General features: G+C 49.0%; 1 protein-coding gene across 1 annotated transcript in view; it reads left to right on the forward strand.

Moving 5' to 3' along the window:
• The first annotated feature begins 1,333 nt into the window (after positions 1–1,333).
• Positions 1,334–22,713, forward strand: part of LOC132566201 (cytochrome P450 2K6-like) — a 31,386-nt gene continuing 10,006 nt past the window's right edge. The window contains exons 1-2 of the mRNA XM_060230990.1: positions 1,334–1,776; positions 11,926–12,088. Of these exons, the coding sequence (XP_060086973.1) occupies positions 1,600–1,776; positions 11,926–12,088 (340 nt within the window). The 5' untranslated portion in view covers positions 1,334–1,599. The remainder of the gene's footprint in view (positions 1,777–11,925; positions 12,089–22,713) is intronic.

A 22,713-nucleotide genomic window follows, 5' to 3' on the forward strand; every position in this document is an offset into this window, starting at 1 on the left:
GCCCCTGCAGAGGGAAGGATAGTCAGAGAGGTGGCTGAATAGAGCCTCCCTCCCAGCTTTTCTTGTTTTGAAAATTGGTTATCAGTGTGGGAAGGGGGGGGGGGGTGTCAGAAGTTAACCTTGCCTAGGGCGCCAGAGAGTCTAGGACCGGCCCTGGATGGTATCTAGACAGGTATCTTACAATTGTTTCAAAATGTCATTAGTTCAATGTGGAAACAATTCAGAAAGTCATCTTCACCTCTTGGGAACTTCCCAATCACTGCAAGTTCAGGAGTTAACCCAACAGTCTAGAGCCCTTGCCATTTTGCTGTTTCTGTACTGCTGTTTCTGTATACTGACTGTACAGAGCACGGGGAGGCTGAGCCATGCTGGCTTTGCTTGTGCTATCCCTTTCGTTTTGCAAGATTCACAAGTATCCGTTTATCCAGGGCTTTTTTTTTTGTATCAGGAGCTCCTTTGCCTATTAGGCCACACACCCCTGATGTAGCCAATCCTCCTGGAGCTTACAGTAGGCCCTGCAGTGAAAGTCCTGTAAGCTTTTGAAGGATTGGCTACATCAGGAAAGTGTGGCCTAGTATGCAGAAGAGTTCCTGCTGCAAAAAAAGCCCTTTGTTTATCCGGTGTTTCAAAGTCATTTTATCTGTTTGCGGAGACAGCTCTGCTGCCCACTGTCTGCTGTGTGAGAAAAGTTGGTGGGAATCAATTTGTGTCATTTTATGTGGGCTTTTAGCACTGTAGTTTTAACAGCCCTAGATAAGGTATATAAGACTGGCCACCGCACAGGTGAAAATTTTACGGACACTAGACAAAAAATAGGAAATGGGACTTTATTATTTTTTGCCTAGTGTCTGCATAATTTTGATATGGATATTGTATTGTACTATTGCAGACATTCCATATTATTTTGGAACACCTCACAGGTGAGCCAGTTCTGATACTGTCGTGTGTTGCTGCTGATCTATCTATCTATCTATCTATCTATCTATCTATCTATCTATCTATCTATCTATCTATCTATCTATCTATCTATCTATCTATCTATCTATCTATCTATCTATCATCTATCTATCTATCTATCTATCTATCTATCTATCATCTATCTATCTATCTATCTATCATCTATCTATCTATCTATCTATCTATCTATCTATCTATCTATCTATCTATCTATCTATCATCCATCTGTCTGTCTGTCTTTCTGTCTGTCTGTCCGTCCGTCTGTCAATAGTCCCAGAGCTGACACTAACTATCCAATGGCAACACTACTCTTTGAACCCAGTAAATAATTAGCTAACGTAACCTTCCAGATAGTTTTGTGATGAACTTTCAGTCAGGAGTCTTGTCCAGTAAGGAAACTTGACCGGTCAAGTTTACATTAGATGAATTAGGCACCACCCATTCAAACACAGAGGTTTTTTAGATGCAGCCAACAGAGTATTGGGGAATATTTCTTAGAAAATGCATAGGTTGGATGCTTGGTGAGAGCTTATACTGGACCATGTTTATATAACTAACTCTGCACAGCTCATTTCAGGGGACAGGGGGAAAAATCCGTTGCAAATTCCTCTGTAACCTCAACAAGTAACTTGTTAGCAGGAAATGGGTTGGATGGATCCTATTTCTGTGTTGTTCCTATGTGCCCTCGCATTCCTTTGGAAATGGAGCTATTTCCGAAAGAGCAGCACCCAGAAACTTCCACCAGGACCACGCCCTTTGCCACTCATTGGAAATCTCCACCTCATGGATCTGAAGAGGCCATATGGAAACTTGTTAAAGGTAATCTTCTTGTTTGGTTGGTTCAAGATTCCTGTCTTATTCTGTTCATGTAGGGTAGACAGACCATAAGTTTCTGCATCCCAAATGCGAGCTTTAATGTGAAGACAAATATAAATCACATAACTTGCTTATGCAGTAACAAAATGTACCTGATATATTAGTACATTGGAAGTCATGCTGTGACTGAAATCTATTGAACTAAACCACTGCAGTGTCAAGAATAAAATTTTAGACCTTTACAAAGTTAAACCAAACCTAACATTCCTCAAATCCCCCTTTCCCCAGAATTTTGAAGATAACTATCTAATCCCTTCCTGGAGAATCCATAGTTCAGTTGAAAAGGACTTCATATTTTATTCTGTCCCCATTAAAACATAGAAAGTTAGAGTCAAAACTACGTTCGAGGTAGATCATGGACCAAAGTGTCAACTCAGAATCTCACTCAGGTCTCTTCAGTAGAGCTTCCTCTGCTTTTAGGGTTATACTGATTGGGACTGGAATTAGATCATTATTGAAACCGCAGCAATCATACCTTGAGAGAAGAAAGGTGGTGGAGAAAAGTGCTCTCAAGTTGCAGCCAGTATTTCTAGTTTGGTGTAGTGGTTAAGATAGCAGACTCTAATCTGAGGGGACTGGGTTTCATTCCCCACTCCTCCACATGCAGCTGCTAGCGTTACCCTGCGTCAGTCACAAGTTCTCTCAGAGCTGATCTTGAAATCAGCCCCATCTACCTCACTGCTGTTGGGAGGGGAAGGGAAAGGAGATTGCACCCCCATACGGAATAAAGAGACAGACAACAGTTGTTGGGAAATGGGCCACTTTATTTAACAGTAAACAACTAGGCAAGGATAACAGAGAGGACGAGCCCTGGGGTCAGCAATGACCCCGCCAAGTCCTATAAGGGCGAGCCACCCTGCCCCCGGTCATAGCCATACGCGCATGGCTATAACCGGGCGGCAGACCAAACATGTCATCCCCTAATGCCCACCCCGATCACCAGAAAGGGGCGCAAAAGGGGATACATGGACCCGATCCGTATTTCAGTACATTGAGCCGTAAAGCCCATCTGCCTTCCACACGGATCGTACGCACAACCACAGGAGCAAAGGCCTGGGTGCTCGCCGGCAAGGTCCGAATCCCTTGAAAATTCCGCCAACCGCAACGCCAAGCCTCTGCTTAGGCGTTAGCGACCCCCGGGAGGCCTAAAGCCTCCCGAAGACCTTGCCTGAGCTCTGTCAAGAAGGCCCAATTCCCTGCATCCGCCAGATGTACCCCATCTGGCCGATAAAAATCAGCGTCATGCACATTGATGCTAGGGTGTGGGAGGAAGGTGCCCAGACCTCCCTCCAGGGCCAACCGCAGGGCCCGGTTTGCTTTTCTCCTGGCCCGCTCGATCCCGGCGGGGTTCCAGGCAGACTGCCACCTCCTGCGAGGCAAAATCGCAGACCAGATGATCCGGACTCCGGGCCACCTACTCGCGATGACCCGCAAGTCCGAGATCGCCTGCAGGGAAAGTGCCCTGCCCTGCAACAAACCTAGGTCATTCCCGCCCAGGTGAATGACCAACAGATGAGGAGGGGAACGAGGCCGATTGTCGAACAACAGCGACAACAACTGGGCCCATCGAAGCCCCCGACGCCCCAACCATTCAACCGTGGCCCATTCGCTCAGTCCGAGCTGCAACCCGAGCGACGAACTTCTTGCGAAATGGGCCGCCCAAAAGACCATGCTATGACCACATTCGAGGATCCTCAGCCTCCCATGTCGAGCCACAGCACCTGAAACATGAAAACAACGTCAGAACAAATAACACCCAACCGTCCCCTTATGCCCTCAGGGGAGCAACAGTGGGCGAACGTAGGATCGATAGGCCGGGGACCTCCAACGCCCGACCCGTTGAATAGCCGGTCCCGGGTATCCCATGGCCGCGGCTGTGGAAGCCGCGCCAATCCTGAAAGAATGAGTCCCAAAGCGGAAACCCCCAAGACCCAGGTTACCCAAGGCCCGGGAGGTAACAGCCCAAAACTGGTACTTTGTCAAGGGAGATCCCCCCTTGTGCCGAAAAAAAGGGGCCCGGTTCAGAACCCCGTACTTGACAGTACGCACGCAGCGCCTGAACAGGACAGAGCCCAGGTACAGAGCAGGGCCCCAGCTTGACGGTGGTACCTTTACCCCGTTGGTCCGTCTTAGACCGCCGGACCTGCAGCCATACCTGCCCGTGTTGAAACGACACGTCACCCGACTGCAAAGCAGTGTCAGTAGTGTCCTTCCGTGAGGACTGAACTAACTCGCTAACACGCAGGGCTCCGAAAAAGGCGGCCAGGGCCGCAGCGTGGAACAGCACCATCTCATAGTCTGAGCTACAGACTTTGGGCCATTCTCCAACCAAACCCCGTAAAATGGTGGGGGATATGGGCTCCCTGGTATCCACTCTCCGCCCTTGCTCCCGGGACCAACCCTCGAGCATCTTCCTGACCCTAAAGTCTTCCCCTACCGCAGGGAAGCCTTGGGCTTTGCTGAGAAATGACAACGCCGCCAAGTGGCCCCTGATGGTTTTGACTTTCATACCCTTAGCCTTCTGATAAACACAAAACTGCATCAAATGGGCCACCGGGATGGGCCATACCTCACCCAGCCCGGCCGATCGGCGAAATACCTTGAACATTGATGACACACGATTATAAGCCCTCAGCGTACTCGGGGCCAGCGCTAAGAGGATTGCCCTACCTGCTTCGGCCAGCCAAGGTGCCAAAGGTGGGGTGGCATCCGAGTCGGATGGGCATCAGCCTCCGGGGTGAGAAGGCGGAACCGCTCCATCTGTCGGCGAGACAGGGCGTCCGCCACCCCGTTATTAATGCCTGGCACATGCTTGGCGACGAATACGATGTTTAACTGTAGACAGCGCAGGACAAAAACTCGGACAAACGACATAACTGGTTTAGATTTGGTCGTCAAGGAATTCACCACGTGCACTACCGCTAGGTTGTCGCACCAAAAGTGGACGACCTTATCCGCCATCTGTGCACCCCAAATAAAAACTGCCACAACTAGGGGGAAAAATTCCAACAAAGTCAAGTTTTTACATAGACCGCTGCGGAGCCACTCCACAGGCCATGGCTCAGCACACCAATGGCTCCGAAACAGGACACCGAAACCTAGCGAGCCAGCCGCGTCGGAGGCGATTTGGAGGTCGGCTTCGAGCATCAGCTCCTCCCTCCAAAAAGACACTCCGTTGAAAGAAGTTAAAAATTACTCCCAGATCGCCAGGTCACCACGGATGCTCTCGGTCAACCTGACCCTATGGTGGGAGAGGCGAATGTTAGCCATGGCGTCACAAAGGCGCCGGATAAAAGCTCTCCCCGGGGCGACGGCTCTGCAGGCAAAGTTCAGATACCCGACGAGTTGTTGCAATTCGAGTAGCGACACCTTGCGCCTGCCCCTCATTGCGCGGAGCCTGGCCCTAATCTGGCTAACCTTGTCAGCAGGTAACCGGGAAGACTGCTGTACTGTATCTAATTCAATACCCAGGAAAGTGATACAGGTGGCAGGGCCCTCAGTCTTCTCGTGGGCAAGCGGCATGCCCAACTCCGCAGCTAATCTCATAAAGAGGTCTAATAAACGGGCGCAATCGCCTGAACCGGATGCGCCTGCGAACAAAAAATCATCCAGGTAGTGCACTACCACACGGCCGCCAGACCTGTCTTTGACCAGCCACTCCAAAAAGGAGCTGAAACGCTCAAAGGCGGCGCAAGACACCGAGCAGCCCATGGGTAATGCCCTATCTAGGTAAAATTTGCCCTCAAACTGAAATCCCAACAATTCAAAATCCTGAGGATGGACCGGCAAAAGACGGAATGCAGATTTTATGTCGCATTTCGCCATTTCCGCGCCGGGCCCGCAGCTCCGTATGACCTTAACAGCTTGGTCAAATGACGTATAACGAACAGAACACAAGTGGTCGGGTATACCATCATTGACCGACCCACCCGCAGGGTAAGATAAGTGGTGGATAAGCCGAAACTCGCCCACCACCTTTTTGGGGACCACCCCCAATGGGGATACCCTCAAATTGGGAACGGGAGGGCCGGTGAAAGGGCCAATAACTCTCCCCTCCGCGCACTCTTTAGCGATCTTTTCCCTGACCACATGTTCTAAACCGATAACCGAACGCAAATTGGACGCACCGCAAGGGACCCTGGGCCCGGCGTAGGGGATGCGAAAACCAAACGTAAACCCCTCTAACAAATACAACTTATCCGCGGCCCGTGCGTAATTCCGAATGAAGCGTTCAAGAACCTTCAGACGAATGGGACTGGGGCCCTTTTCCCATCTGCTGTGGGCCGCCGCTGCCCCCGGGACGTTTGGGGCCGCCTTTTGGTTTCGCCTTACTACATGCTGAAAAGGCGTGAGGACCCCCACAGAGCGGGCACTCATGCTTAAACTTGCAAGCCTTCCTCGAGCAAATGCCTTGGGAGGTGTATTCCCAACACAACAGCCGGGGTTGAACCGGCTGGCCCGCCGTAGGGCGGGCCGTAGAAGTGCTTGCTTGCCTATGGACCAAGTGCCCACTATCGGCCCTATCCCCAAAATTGGGTTTAGCCGGTGCCATCAGTTGCAACCATAACTGTTGGTTGATTTGGTCCCACAGTAGTAGGGGGTTAATTGCCGCCCTCATTCTAAACATTTCATCGTACTGCAACCAGGCGTGGCCCCCAAAATCCGTATAAGCCCGGTATATAATATCGCAGTACTGGAATAAGGTGGCGGCCCTAGCAGGCTGGGCCCTGGCAATAACACCGGCATAAATAAGGAAACCCGGCAGCCAATTGGCCCAGGTTCGGTCCACCCTCCGGCGCTTGAGTTTCTCTTTTTCTTTTTCATCCAGTTCCTCTTTGCTTTTCTTTTCCAGTTCCCTATACAGCAAGCTAAAGACGTCCACATACTCGCCCCTCAGGATCTTTTCCCTTGTGGCAGGGGTGAGGTGGTCGCCCAGCGGCATAGCAGGGTCACCGTAAGGAATGGATAGCAAAGGGACAGACCCGTAAGGGTTCTGCATATATCCCCAAGGATTGCAAGGCACAGCCCGCCAACCATAAGGATGCCTGGCGTGCATCTGGCTACCCCACGGCAAAATTCCCACGGAAGCAGGCGTCACTCTGGGGATTGAGGCGGGGGGTTGCGTGGAAGGTACCAAAGGGGGTTGCCCCCATGCTGCAGACAGCCCAGGGATCCGGCTAAGAGTAGGGCCACCCGGGGCCCAGGATGGGCCTGGGACTGCCGGGGGAGGGCCTTGACCAACCTCGGGCGGTGAGGTGTCTACCCTAACTTCTCCCATCCGTTGTGGTAGGTTTGTACCCCAAGCGCCCCACGGCCAATGAATGTGCTGTGCAGCCAAGACCGCCCTACCTTCATCCGCAACAGGTGCCCCTGCCACCGCCGCCGGTTGTGCCGCTTGTTCGTGCTCCTCGGGTTGATCCAGACCACCGCTGGCACCGTCCGCCGGTGGGTCAACGCTCGCCTCACCCCCTTGCGAATGGTCCGCCCTCGACCTGGCAACCATAGTGTCCTGCAAAAAGGAAAGTCTGGAGAGCAACTCCCTCTCAAATGTAATAGTTCCCGATCTGCCACTCGCACTATGGCGTCCTGGCCACACTGCTTGGGACCCAGACGCGCCCTGTTCCTCTTCCATAACCGTTACCCTGTCTAGGATGGCCTGGCGTATTACCGCACTGTCCGTCTCATCAGAAGGGGGTTCAGTATGCCTGCGCTTGGCCGTTGCCTTGGCTGGCTGCTTCCCCTTTGACGGTCCTTGGCCTTTTTTAGGAGCCATGCCTTAATTCCACAACGCAGCGAGCTGGAAAGGATGTAAGGAAGGTAGGGTGAGGGCAATTAGTGCCACCAAGTCACCCAAGTGTGATACAGAAAATAACTAAGGAGGGGTGTCGTAAAAATGGCCTGAATTCCAGGGACCACCAGCCACACCCACACATACACACCCAAGGCCACCCCTTTGGAGGCCAGGAAGTCTACAGGTCCAACCCCAAACAGCTCAAATCAATGGCGCTACCCAGTAACCGCCCCGAGCCAGCAGCCGCCTCCGACAGTTGTGGGGATGGAGAGACTCAAACGCTCCCTAGAAAGCGGGCCCATGCCGCCCCGCCCAAGCAAAGGCCACCCCACAGCCCAGAGCGCCAAACCGTGCTGACAAGCCCCAATGGGCCTCGCCTCACGCCTTCGTCAATCAAGCGGAGCCGCCGAACAGCTGATCCGCGGCGCTTCAGCAAACCGCGATCACGCTCCGAGCCTGACTTCAACCCGGCCGAGCGCAGCGCGCCGCAGCCGAGGCTCTCCCAGCCGATGCTGGAGTAGGCACGGACGCAGCCGACGGACCCGATGACGCAGTAAGTAAGGGGAAAGGCCGCTTTAGCTCCTGTTCCCCCGACGCCTCCACGGAACTGCGTGGAGCGGAATTGGGGCAGAGGCTATTTAAAGCCTCGCCCCCTCCCTCAAACAATCCCCGGATGCCCGGGAACTTCTCTTTTGATCCTGCCGGGGCTGCAAACGACGGCCCCACGGCGCGCAGCCGCGTTGCGGCGCGGCCGGGGTGGGGCCGGATTGTAAAGTGCTCTGAGACTTAGAGTGAAGGGCGAGGTATAAATACAATCTCTCCTCTTCCTTCTCCTCTTCTTCCAAAAATAGCTATACATGGGGAAAGTCACATTTAAAAAAGAAAAATGAAACCTTCCTACATATTGAAAACTTGCACCTCAGGGCGAAATGGTTCATCTTAGGTTAAGATGTGGGGTCTGGGTTCTCTGGATTCTATATAAACCATATCTACAGAAGGATTCCTTACTTTGAGAAAGAACTGTGTAGGACATATTGAACTGGACACTCCAGTATTTTCCTTTTTTGTCCCTAAAACAATTGAGAAAATTCTAGAGACCTGCAACCAGGAAAACAAAACTCCATATACGTGCTCTGTCTTCCCCCTGTGGTTAGATAAAGGGACAGATCCCACCAACACGCATCATCCACTTGTTCTCCATCGCAGGCAGAAAGGTATGAAAAGAACAGGATTTTCTACTCAGCAGCCAGACAGGAGATGGGCAACCCCAGCCTCTGTTAAAGAGACATTTCTGGCATTTTTCTTGTGTGTTTCTGAGTGTGCATGCATGTGTGTATATATTTGATCAACCTTTTTTTTTTTTATCAAAAGAGTCTAGTACTTTCATTGACACTATCTGGAAACCCTAGCTGGATGATCCTTGTTTCTCTTTTTTAAAACTTCTTTTTTCTCCAAAAGAAAATTGGGATAGAAAGGGAAAGAGGGGTTAGGGGAATAGTTATGTACAACAAGGGAAATCGGCTATATTAATAAAAACACATTTCAAGATATAGTAGCAGATAATAAAACATCATACTTCTAATACTCAAATATATTTTCTCTCTGAAAGATAAACCAAATATTTCAAAATGTTCAAAGACAACCTAATAGAAATGTGAAAGTTGACATTTGAGCTTTGAGGCAAATCTTAGCACTGAATCTTAGCCTTCATTATAACCTACATAGTATCTTAATCATTTATTACAGGTATGTCCAACAGGTAGATCGCGATCTACCAGTAGATCGTGGAGGGACAGAGGTAGATCACCAGCCCCACGTGGTCTCATGGTTTGCTGGACAGGTGTTTGGGGTTTTTTGATGATTGTTTGGTGTGGTGGTATTTGATTATTGGTGCCAGTATGATGAATTCTTATTTTTACTTTTAGAACTGCATGTGTGGTTTTGGCATCATCCAGAGGTCTTCAGTTCCTGTTGATCTTTAATACGTTGGGACAGTGACAGTTTTGGACCAGATTCAGCCAGGGTTAACTTACCACCCCAGCCACCCCAGTATAACGAAGATGAGTGTTCCAAAGAAGAGCAAAACCTACCACTTTCATGATGAATGGGAAATGGACTACTTCTTCATCATGGTGAAAGACAAGTGTTGTTGTCTACTTTGTAATGCCGCTGTATCCTTGCCCAAAAAGGGTAATCTGGAGCATCATTATAAGACTCTGCATAGCAATAAGTTTGATGCTGATTTTCCACCCAAAAGTGAAATTCGTAAACTGAAGCTCAAAGAACTTAAATCTAAATTGGCTGCACAGCAACAGTTGATGGTGAAGCCAAGGTCACATTCGGTCAATGCAACCATGGCATCCTTCAAGGTCAGGAACCTGATTGCAAAGAAATGCAAACTTTTCAATGAAAGAGAATGTTAAAGATAGTTTTCTTGAAGCAGCAGACAATCTTTTTGAAGGATTTAAGAATAAGAAAGAGATCACAAATGCTGTTCAAGATGTACAGTTGTCAAGAAACACTGTTGTGCAGTGAATAGAAAAGATGTGTGGAGACACAACTGAACAATTGTTGAAGGATGTTTCAGCTTTCTCACTCCAACTGGATGAATCTACAGACATAAGAGACATAGACCAGTTACTAGTCTTTATCCGGATGGTTTTTGAAGACTTCAGTGTTAAAGAAGAACTACTTGGAATTATTTCTTTAAAAGGGAGAACTACCGGTCAGGAAATATTCAGCTCTTTCCATTCTTTTGTGACAAAGTGTAATCTTCCATTGCAGAAACTTGTTTCCAACACTACTGATGGAGCAAGAGCAATGACAGGTGAGGTTAACGGTTTCATAGGCCTCTGTAGACAGCATGACGACTTTCCAGATTTCCTTTCTTACCACTGCATCATTCACCAGCAAGTTTTGGCAAGCAAGAGACTCAATACAAAGACTGTCATGGACATCACTTTCAAAATTGTAAATTCAGTTAGTGGAAGATCACTTCAAAGACGGCTTTTCAATCTTACTCTTGATGAAGGGGCAGCGGAAATCATTTTGCACACAGATGTATGGTGACTAAGTAGGCACAAATTTCTGCAAAGATTTTGTGATTTGCTGAATGAAATAAGGTTTTTGAAGGAGAGGGGAGATGACAAAGCAGAGTTGGATGATGAGGAGTGGTTATGTGATCTGGCATTTCTCACTGACTTTACAGGTGAATTAAGTGTTATGAACATTGAACTACAAGGTAAAACAAATGCATTGGCAAGATGATGAGTACAGTTTCATCCTACAAGAGCAAATTTGAGCTAACGATGACTGACCTTGCAAACAACACTTTTGATCATTTTCCTAATACGCAGAACCATCTGGGACAATATCCAAATTTGGTTTTTCAGAACAAGAAGTATGTGACAGAAATCTGCTCTGTTATCCAGGAATTCAAAAAAAGATTCTGTGACTTTCAAAGAATTGAGAAAGTTGTGAAGTACTTGTCATACCCATTCAAAGCAGATATGGACATTAAGAAAACTGCAGCTGCTATCAGTAAAAATTCCTCATTGAACAAGGCATCTCTTGAAAACGAAATAGTAATCCTTAAAAATGACATTTTTCTCAATACTCGTGCTGAGCAAGAATCGTTTTGGAAGCTAGTGCCTAGAGACAAATTTCCCAACTTGAGAAGATGCAGTGAAGCTGTACACTCCTGTTTCGGTTCAACTTATTTGTGTGAATCTGCGTTTTCCCATCTGAAAATGACAAAAGAGTACACAGCGTTCCAACATGACAGATGCCCATCTCCAGGATTCCCTGAGACTGGCCCTAACGCAATATTCACCCAACTTCAAAAAGCTGGTGGATGAAATGCAGGCTCAGATGTCTCACTAATCAGCAAGAGTGAAGTTTTAAAGATTGCACAAGATCAGCCTGGATCAATACTTGACCTACATTTAACACAAATTACTCAATAAAAGTGAAATAAAGTTACTAAGACAGTTAAAGAAAGTTATAACAATAAAAATTTAAGAAAAACTGTTCGCAGTTCTTTCTGGATCTTCGTCTCTCTGTTTTGTTTTTGCTTATTTTGCTTACCAGTAAATGACAGAAAGTGCATTGTAAATGGGGGGGGGGGGGGTCAGTGGAACCCAACTTTGGTGGGTTAAAATCTAATTTGAAACTTAATTTTCATGGTGGTAGATCACCAGCACTTTTGTCTAGAAAAAAATAGATCACGACCTGTTCGAAGTTGGACATACCTGATTTATTAGATGATCTATGTTCCTCATTTACCTTTCATTACATTTCAGTTCTCTAAACAGTATGGCCCTATCTTCAGCATCCAAATGGGATTCCAGAAAATGGTTGTTCTGACGGGCTACAAGACAGTGAAGGAGGCTTTGGTGAACCAGGCAGATGCCTTTGCAGACAGGCCCATAACCCCATTGTTTGAAGACTTTGATCATGGCTGTGGTGAGTCCTTCTTTCTGAAGAACAGCTGGTCTTGCTTACATAGGTAGAACTTATAGTCATTGAGAGTCTGTGCCAAACATGATCCATAAGAGATGCAAACTGGAGTTTTCCTATCTATAGAACTAGGCCAGCTTCAACTGCTTTGACACAAACATCTCTGTCCCCTCCCCCAACCCAAAAGGCAAAGAAAAGCCCCAAGGAATTGAGATCATGGGAAAGGGTTCAGAAACAGAGGCACAATGGGTCCATCCTGATTTATTGATCACTCTGGCATCGATTCCTCACTAGCAGTTGCTCCATCCCTAGGCTTCTGCTTTCCCTCGCTCAAGCGATCAATTACCTACCAGTTGCTGCTCAGGTGCATTTTGACCTGCAGCTCCCTCCGATTTCCCTCATGTCTTCCTGATTTTTAAAAAACAGGATCAGGAAGCCAAGAGGGGAAGTGGAGGGTGCTGCAGGTCAAAATGCACTTGTGCAGCAACTAATGGGGAATTGATCCCTTGAGCCAGGGAAAGCAGAAGCTTGGGGGTGGAGCAATTGCTAGTGAGGAATCGCTCTGGCTCTTTATACTAAAGATGTCAAACTCATTTGTTATAAGGGACAGATCTGACATAAATGCTATTTCATTGGGCCAGACCATGTATGCCATAAAATGTAAGGCCAGATACTGGGGATATAAACTTTATAAGTGGCACAGGCAAACTCAATTAATGATATATTTTTTTCTTTAAAATGCAAACAAAAGCAATTGATTGCTAAGAGTGAAAGCAATTGATTTACTGAAAAATCACAAAATCCACAATAAGTGTATTTAATCAAAAGCAAAACTAGGTTTTCTCCAAGGGATATCATAAAAGGGGGGGGGGATTTTACATTTCCATACATATTGGCTGATTACAGACCAGCATTTTGGGTTGACTCAGAGACACCTCTGAGATCAACCCCAAAAAACCTTCCGGACAGCAACATCTGCCATCCGGATCCCGTACTCACCCTGTCCTTGAAGACAATCCACTCGGTTCAAAAAGGGACCACTGCAAAAGTGGTCTCTTTTTGCTAGGGCAGCTTTGAGGTGGCTCCCGGCTGTCTGGAAGACCAGAGACCACCTGAAGAGTGCCCAGGGAGCCGCAAGCTGGACGTGTGAGCATTCCAGATGCTTCCCCGGCCACCCAAGGCCCGCCCCTTTCCTCAAGCGCTGTCTGGAAGCTCCGGGGCGCTTGTTTTCCAGCCGTCTGTATTTGTTTTCCAGCCGTCTGTCTAAAGCAGCTGTCTGTTATCACATCACCCTTGACCAGTCTCACAGCCTGAACTGAGAGTGGGGTTTTTCACAAACCTACCTCACTACACTGTACCCTGAACCAACACATGGCCTGACTTCTTTTTAAAGACCCTCCCACTGAAACCGGTTGGGTTTGGGGTTTTTTTGGTCCCTAACCTGTCCTTTTTTGGGTGGGGGGTAGTAGTCTGGTAAGGTTTAGGAAACTAGGTGATCCTACATCTACCTGGCGACAGTTTTTAAAAGGCTACCTTGAGATGAAGGCAATCCTTGTTATATGCTCCTAGTTAAACTTCTCCTAACTAGATCCTGGGATAAACAAGATTTCCTTGCATACTAGAAATCAGGTGTCCCCTATGACTAGAGACAAGCTGTGAGTTTACCCTATGGAAATCAAAGGATGCACTGGCTTTCAGTAGCTGAAAGCAAGCTGCATCGCAACCCTAGTCTCTTTAAAAGGGAGCCTGATCTGGCCTAGTCACTCTGCCTTTTTGAAAAAAACTGCAATCTTTTAAAATTGCCCCTATCTGGCCTAGTTGAGTTTAAAAAATGCTAAAGCCCTAAACTGGATTAAGTTTTTTTTTAAAATTTGAATACACACAATTCTTTAAAACACCCTTAGTAGTGGGGCAGCCTATTTACTGGTCCTAGTCAAACCAAAAACACCCTCAGATTCCAAAAAAATTCTATAACAACAGGAAAGGGAACCAGTCTAACCCACCCCACACAACCCACCCACCAACTCCCTCACACCAACCAGAGAAAATTTTAAAAACCCAAAACTTGACTCAACAACTTAAAAACTTAACTCCTTCTTGAAAATCAGGCCAAACCAAACACCCCCCCCCTCCCAAGAACCAGAACAAGGAAGAAGAGACAACAGGACAAGCAACAGCAACAAATCCAACCAAGAAACCTCTTAAATACTTAACTTTTAACAAAAAATACAGGCCAAACCAAACCACCCCCCACCCCAAGAACCAGAACAAGGAAAAAGGGGCATCAGTAACACCAACACCAACAGATCCTACCAAATCCAACTGAGAAATCCAACTCTTCAAAACTGAACTTTTAACAATAAAAATTAGGCCAAACCACCCCCAGGAAACAGAAACAGAAGAAAAAAAGAACAGCAAACCAACAGAAGCAACAAAGCAGAGGATTCTTTTAAAACACTAAAAAAAAATGACTTTAACAATACAACTTAACCAACCCGCCCCCCCCTCAACAACCTTCATCCTAACCCCAAGAAATCCAACCACCCACAGAAATCAGGAAAAGTAAAAGGACACTGCACTTTTAAAAGTTTCCCCTACACCCCGCTTCCCCTCTATTCCTTCCTTCCTTCATTAATTTTTCTCAGGCCCGATGCTGAGGTTTCCAGCGCCCCAGGCCGAAATTTGCCCCCCGTACACTTCCTTTTTTTTATAAACTTGAGCACACAAGAGCGTGTGTGGCCTGATGACATCATCAGGCTGTGCGAATCGTGTATGGGCCACCTATTCTCGGCCCTCTCCCGCTTTGAAGCAGAAGAGAGTTGGGCAGCCCCCCCACCTAGCCGAGGCTTGCAAAGCCTCAGCAAGAGCGGGAAGACAGCGGGCACCCCCCATCATGCCGAGGCTTCCAAAGCCTCTGTTGCCCAGCCCTCCCAGGCTGATCTTTACCCCCCCCCCCGCCCTCCCTCCATTGCGGCACTACAAGCCAGGCCGCACCTGCCCATTGCCATTGCCCCCGCCGAGGCTGGTCCTTACCAGCTTCAATGTGCCTGCAGGGGGATGTGCCGGGAGGAGAGTTCGCTCCCCCTCCTTCCTGGAACCAGAAGTGAGGGGGAGTGAATTCTCCTATCATGGGCCCTTCAAAGGCTTAGAAGCTGCGCGCAGTCCCAATTAAGCTGGTAAGAACCAGCCTAGGCTTGGCAGCAGCAAGGCGAGTGGAGCGCAGCGCTGGCTTCCAATGCAGTGAAGGAAGGGGGAAGGGAGGAGGGTGGCAGCGGCAAGGCAAGTGGAGCACGGCGCTGGCTTCCAACGCCAGGATGGGAGGGAGGGTGGTGGCGAGGCGCCCCTGTGGGATCTGGTGCCCTAGGCTGTTGACTAGTTCGCCAACTCCCAAGCGCCAGCTCTGATTCTTCCCCTCCCTTCCCTATCTGCTTTCTTTTTCTCTCTTCTTAAATTTTCTTTCTCTTTGATCCTCTCATTAACATATGTCATTTGCATATGCCACACTCCAGGGGATGTGGCATATGCAAATGAGATATGCTACTGAGCTCCTGCACCTTTTTTTCTACAAAACTACTCCTGGACAGGGGCGTAGACTTTTCAATTTCCCGGGGGGGGGGGGCTGGGGACCAGCCAGAGGCATTTGATCCAGTGACATCATAGGGAGGAGCCAGTGACATCACAGGGAGGGGCCTCCATTATCACTACCTATGAATTTATGGAGAAGCTTCCTCCCCATAAATTTAGGGAGCATCCCCCCAACAATGCCCATGGACCAGGCCAAACCCAGGAAAAGATGGGAGTTGGCCAGTGGTTATAGTGGTATCTCACAGGTCTCTTTCTGTGTCCTGTTTTTGAAATTCACTTTTACAATAGTCACTTTAAGATCTGCAAATATACATATCATGTGCATAGGACAAACCAGTGGTCACAAATTTGACAGTAAAAGGCAATACAGAAAAGCTTTAGGGGAACATTTTATGTTTCCCTGGATGTTCACTTACAGGTATCTTGTTTCTGCCTCATTAATAAGGGTACCATTGTACTGAAATTGACAAAACTATGGCATCAGATACCTTTGTTTGATAAATTCATGGGTCTATGACCCACGACAGAATACAAAACAGTTTCTGGGCATTCAATTTCTGAGCAATGTACGAAGTTCAGAGTTAGTGGCAATGTTCTTCTCACTTCAAACTCCTATCCTATAAAGTGAGTACAAACACATTTTGAGGCAATTCAGAACAGGGCCCATGGCCTCATACCAGCTACGATTTTATATACCTTGCCCTCTTAGAAAACCGCTGTCAAGCATGTGTTTTACACTCAGTATTCAATGATAAGTTGGATTCTTCCTATAGAATGCTTTCCCATGTAATTGCATATCAAAGCTAAGTAGTTCGCCTTTCTTCTCACCTCCCTTTTCTCTTTCTCACCTTTGAGTAGCAAATGTAGGAATGTAATGCTTTGATAGCAGGCGCCTCCCTGAAAGGTCTCAACACTGTAACCATCATCTGTAAAGAAGAATGCTTGAGACCAAGGGAAGTTATTAACCACAAAAGATAGGCCATTGCATAGTTTGTAGTAATTCACACGTTCATGTTATGTCTGTGAGATATCACCACGGAATGCTTTGATGTAATCCTTAAAACCTTATGATTTGCAATACTGTGTATCACTTCCAAAGTGTTTCACCTCGGAGCCACAATGGATTATCAATAAACTAAGACTTTGTATCAAATAAGTACTTGGTTATTTGAAACTTCCATGCTTGACATTGGCCCCATACCAGCTAGGATTTTATATACCTTGGCCTCTTAGAACACCGCTTAGAAATTCCTCCTTAAAAACACAGGTATTCAGAACAAATCATTAATGAAAATCACATGATTCAGTTTATGGGAAATGACTGCATTCCTGTGCATGGTAAATTTCTGCTCTTTAGGTTCAACTTGCAAAACACATTTGGCTTCAACAAATGATTCTCAGACAGCTGAAATACAACTTTAACTTTTAATTAACAACGCATACTGTTTCTTTAGAAATTACTTTTAGAAATTATAGTACAATCAAATATTCTCCCAATCTAAAGCGTGCAGCCTGCAGCGTAGCTGCTAGGCTGCTTTTGCTCCGTTTGCCTCCCTGGGAGGAGGAGGAGTTCGCCCGTTTGGGCGCGCAATTCGGGGGGCGGAGCATAGCCGTGTTAATGGCTGGCTCTGCGCTCCCTTCCAGGCACTTCAACGTCGATCGGAGTGCTGCTGGCCGGCTCGGTTGGGCTTCTTTTGAAGGCTCTGTGTGGTCGGGTGATCGGCAGTGCGGCTGGCTGGCTCTGCGGGGCTTTCTTTTATGAAGGCTTTGCTGGGTAGAGGGATCGGTGGTGCGTCGGTGGCGTCACCATGATGGGGGCTTTGGCGGCGGCTGTGAGAGCATCGTGGGACATTGCTCGTTACTAGGAGCCGGCTGAGTGTTTGGGGCTTGTGAAGTTGGCTAATTAGGCTTGAGCTTCAGGGTTTCTACGTGGCCGCAGGCTTGGGGGATCGAGGGGCAGCTGGGGTGGGTGACTCTGACCCTTCCCAGGGAGGTGGACGTCGGCTGGGTGGCAGCAGGGCTTCATGAACTGTCAGAGCCTGCTGGGAGCATCTCGGTCATTGAGATTTAGCATATTACCAGCTATAAGGGGTTCAGGTGGGAACGTGTGGGAAACCTCAGCTTGAGCCCCAGCAAATCCCATTTTTAGGCTCTTGTCAGCTTCTCCTCCCCCCAGCTGCTGACAAGGGGCCAATGCTGGTTCCTTTTACTGCTGTCTCTGGGGAGAATAACTGGTGGCGGCCATTTTAAGCCCCTGCTTTGTGCCTGGTTAGGCGTCATTAGCATTGGTGGCCATTTTGGGACTTGTTGCTGGGCAAAAGATCAGGTGGCCATTTTATCGCATTGGCGGCCATTTTGGGGCTTGTTGATGGGCAGAAGATCAGGTAGCCATTTTATCCCTCTATTGGAGGGAGGGAAGGCATTCAGAGATATTGGCAGCCATTTTGAGCCTATCTTTAGTGGTTAGGTAGGGGAGCCATTTTGTCTCTTTAAGTTTGACAGTTGGGTGGCCATTTTAAGTCGCCTCTTTGGTGGGGTGTGTGGCGGCCATCTTAGGGTTACTGAGGTAATTGTTGTTCATATTTCTGTGGCAATATGGCTGGGGGTAAGGGTTCAGGTAAATCCAAAGGTAAGAAGCCTGCGCCTAGGCCATCTAAGATACCTCCTAAGAGACCACCTCCCCCATCATCTTCCTCGGATGAGGAGGGTGATGCAGCGGTGGACGCTAATATTTTAAACAGGTTAAGGGCGCTGGAGCAGGTAGCGGGTGTCCCTCCTCTAAGTGGGGGGGTAGGCAGAAAGCAATCCAAACAGGCGAGGCAGGCTAATATTCTCACCAGGCTGTCTATGCTTGAGGGCAGGTCTGGTGGAGTCGTGCCTGGCTGGGATGTTGGTCCATGTGCTCCGGATGCGGGTTCGGCGGCGGCTGGAACGTCTGGCGGCGGCTTGCCACTGATGCCTGCTGGATTTGGAGGTAGGTTTGGTGATAATTGGCAAATGGGGTCTGGACAGGCTTGGCCTTGGGGGCCTGCTGCAGCGGCCGGGCGGGGTACTTCAGGGGTGCCTGCATCTCCTGGAGCAGGAATACCGATAAACTGGGCGTGGCCAGGTGGGCAGGGTATGCCTTGGACGTGTCCAGCTACAGGGCAGATGAATTTGGCGGGTTCTGTTATGGGGGCACCTTCTCCATATGGGATGGTGCCTTTTGCAGCCTTGCCCTTTGGGGAAGTTGCTTTGCCGCTAGGGGACCATCTGCTACCAGCCACCAGGGAGAAGATTTTAAAAGGGGAATATGTAGACATATTTTCCCTCCTGTATCGTGAGCTAGAAAAAAAAAGGATAAAGAAGATTTAGATGATAAGGAGAAGGAGAAGTTGAAAAAGAGGAAGGTGGACAGGACTTGGGCAAATTGGCTTCCTGGGTTCTGTATTTATGCCGGGGTGATTGCCAGGGCACAGCCGTGGCGAGCGGCGTCATTGTTCCAGTACCTGGATATTATCTATAAAGGCTATACTGCCTTTAGTGGTCCAGCCTGGCTGCAATATGACCAGGAATTCCGGATGAGGGCCGCCCTGTATCCGTCTCTTCAATGGGATCGGATCCATCAGCAGCTTTGGCTGCAGGTGATGTCCCCGGCTAGGCCCAATCTGGGGGAGCAATCTGATAGTAGTCACTTAGTAAATAAGTTGTCCACCTCTGCTTCTGCTTCATCAAATTCTCCCCGTGGTACAGCGGGGCAGGCGGTTCAACCCCGCTCGCTCTGCTGGGAATTCGGAGCCCGCGGGGTATGTAATCGGGCAGCGTGCCAGTTTAGGCACGAGTGCCCCATGTGTAGGGGAGCCCACTCCTTTGATGATTGCCCTAAAGCCCAGGGGCGTAGGAATGCTAAGAAGCCCAGAGGGAGCGGAGGGAGCTTTCCGGCCAAGAAAGGGGCCCAGCCCGATAAAGGTGGGACCTCTTGAGCAGTGGTTGGCAAGGTATCCTCGGAGGGCTGACCTTTTATACTTGTTAGAGGGTTTTAAGTTTGGTTTTAGGATTCCTTTTCAGGGGTCTCGAGTTCAGTTTATGTCTGGAAACCTTAAGTCAGTTCAAGGTTTGGAACAGGTCGTTAGGGACAAAATTGCTAAGGAGCTGGCTGAGGGGAGGATTTTGGGCCCCTTTTTACATCCTCCAGAAAGTACTCTTAGAGTATCTCCTTTGGGTGTGGTGCCTAAAAAGACGCCTGGTGAATTTCGTTTGATTCACCATTTGTCTTTTCCCAGGGGCGGGTCGGTGAATGATAGAATTCCAGAACACTTATGCTCTGTCAGGTACACCAGTTTTGACCAGGCAATTGCCGTGGTTAGGCGTTGTGGGGTGGGGGCGGAATTGGCAAAATGTGATATTTAGTCGGCGTTTCGTCTTCTGCCTGTTCACCCCGATGATTTTGAGCTTTTAGGATTTTCTTTTGAGGGCCAATTTTACATGGATAGAGCATTCCCAATGGGCTGCTCTGTGTCATGTTCCGCTTTCGAACGTTTCAGCACATTTTTGGAATGGGCTGTGCGGGAAAAAGTGGGTTTGCAGGAGGTTGTTCATTATTTGGATTACTACCTCTTTGTGGGGCCCCAGGGAACGGGGCGTTGTGGGCAGCTGCTGGCTGGTTTTGCCGAGCTGGCAGATGAGCTTGGGGTTCCCTTAGCTCCTGAGAAGACTGAAGGTCCGGCCCAGAGGCTGACCTTCTTGGGCATAGAAATCGATACTGTAGCACAATTGTGTAGGGTTCCACCTCAGAAGATAGAGGAGTTGAGGGCTAGGATTTGTACCTTCCTTCTTAAGAAGAAGGTTACTCTGCTGGAATTGCAGCAGTTAGTAGGGCACCTCAACTTTGCTTGCAAAGTTGTCGCTCCTGGTAGGGCTTTTCTTAGAAGGCTGTGTGATGCTATGGCAGGGCTGCGCCTGCCTCAGCATAGAACTAGAGTTACCTGCAGCATTAGGGATGATTTGAGGGTTTGGCGGGAATTTTTGGACTCTTTTAACGGAGTCTCCTTTTGGAGGGAGGATCTGAGGCTTGAGGCTGAGCTCTAAGTCATGTCTGATGCTGCTGGTTCCTTGGGCTTTGGTGTTTTTTTCCGTGGACATTGGTGCGCGGATAGCTGGCCCGATTCCTGGGCAAGAGTAGGGGTGAACCGGGATCTCACGTTTCTCGAGTTCTTTCCCATCTTAGTTGCGTTTTGGCTGTGGGGGAAGGATATGGCCAATCACACCGTTCACTTTTGGTGTGATAATATGGCAGTGGTCCACGTCATTAATTCCCTCTCATCCAAATCTGGGCGGGTTATGAGATTGGTGAGGGCCTTCGCTCTGCATTGTTTGCGGCTTAATATTTCGTTTTTAGCCAAGCATGTTCCTGGGGTAAGTAATGGGGTGGCTGACGCTCTATCTCGTAAACAGATGGAGAGATTTCGTCAGCTGGCCCCAGAGGCAGACGGAGTGCCGGTGCCAAGGCCCCAGGAGCTATGGATGATTGGAGAGCCAAAGCCTGCGGAGCGATAGGTCTAGCCATTGCGCCTAGCACGCGGAAGTCTTATGAACGGGCCGTGCAGTAGTTTGAAGACTTTAGGGTGCATGCTGCTACTTCTTTTCAGAGGCTGGGTCGGTGGCGTTCATTGGCCTACAAGGCCTATGTACGTCCTTTTATTGGGCCGTGAGTAACTTTGGTAGGAACGTTATTGGTTCTGTTTGTGTCTAACTGTTTTTTTTCTCTTTAGATTCTGCTGTTCCTGGCCAGAGGAGCTGGAGACGAGTCCTCATCTGCGGCCATAGTCACGTGTTTTGGGCCGCTCATCAAGCACGGAGAACTGCGGTCGGCTCTCAGCTGGGACTCAGCCAGCATGCCGTTATCGAATGGCAGGGGCACCGGGGCCCTCAGTGGCCGGGCTTGCTGCCTTTATTGTTTGATGATAGAGCGGGTCCTCCTCCTCAGATCTTAATTGTTCACCTGGGAGGTAACGATCTGGGGCTGTTGAAGGGCAAGGCCTTAGTGTGGCAAGCCCATGACGATTTCCAGCACATTCGGGAGCGATGGCCGGGGACCACCTTAGTGTGGTCAGCCATGCTGCCCCGCATGGTGTGGCGTTGTGCTTTGGACCCCGCAGCTATAGAAAGGGCTAGATATAAGGCCAATAAGGAAATTAAAAAGCTGCTGGAAAGGGGTTTGGGCCACTATTTGCCCCATCCGGATATCTTGGTAAGATGTCCTGGCCTCTACAGAGGGGATGGGGTCCATCTCTCGGAAAAGGGTAATATGCTTTTCCTGAGAGATTTGCAGCAAGGGTTGTGGGTGGCTTTGGGCCTCCCGGTGGGCGCTAAGCCCTAAGTAGAGACTTGGCCTTAGTAGTGGCAGGTTTTTGGGGTTTAGGACACTATGTGGCTAGGGGAGGATTGCGAAGCATCCCCCTTTTGGGGAATTTGGGGTCTGGCATGATCAACCTTGGGTTTGGAGACCCAGGTTTGGAGAATGCAGACTGTCCAGGAGGCTCGGCTAGAGGGTGCCTTTCCGGCGAGACGTGCGTCTGGGTTTGGGCCCTCTGGTGCGGGTCTCCCTGCTGGGCCTGCCTGGACGGAGCTGAGTTGCTCAGCTCCGGCCGGGGGGCTGGGTCTCTCGCCCGTTAATGGCAGGGGAGCGGTCGCGGTGACCCCTAGCCCTGGCCAGGCCGCTGGTGGGTTGCCCTTGCTGTTTACACTGTTAAGTTAATAAAGTGGCCCAATTTTATTCCAATGTATTGTGTCCGACTCTTTAATCCGACCTTGGGGGGCAATCTAGAGCGTGCAGCCTGCAGCGTAGCTGCTAGGCTGCTTTTGCTCCGTTTGCCTCCCTGGGAGGAGGAGGAGGAATTTGCCCATTTGGGCGCGCAATTCGGGGGGGCGGAGCATAGCCGTGTTAACGGCTGGCTCTGCGCTCCCTTCCAGGCACTTGGACGTCGATCGGCCCTCCCGCCCGCCATGTATGTTATGTAGGCTTTGCTGGTTGCCTCATTTGAGGAGCCGGGTAGGGATTTTTTACG

The sequence above is a fragment of the Heteronotia binoei genome, chromosome 1, assembly GCF_032191835.1.
Source record: "Heteronotia binoei isolate CCM8104 ecotype False Entrance Well chromosome 1, APGP_CSIRO_Hbin_v1, whole genome shotgun sequence".
Classification (NCBI taxonomy): Eukaryota; Metazoa; Chordata; class Lepidosauria; order Squamata; family Gekkonidae; genus Heteronotia; species Heteronotia binoei.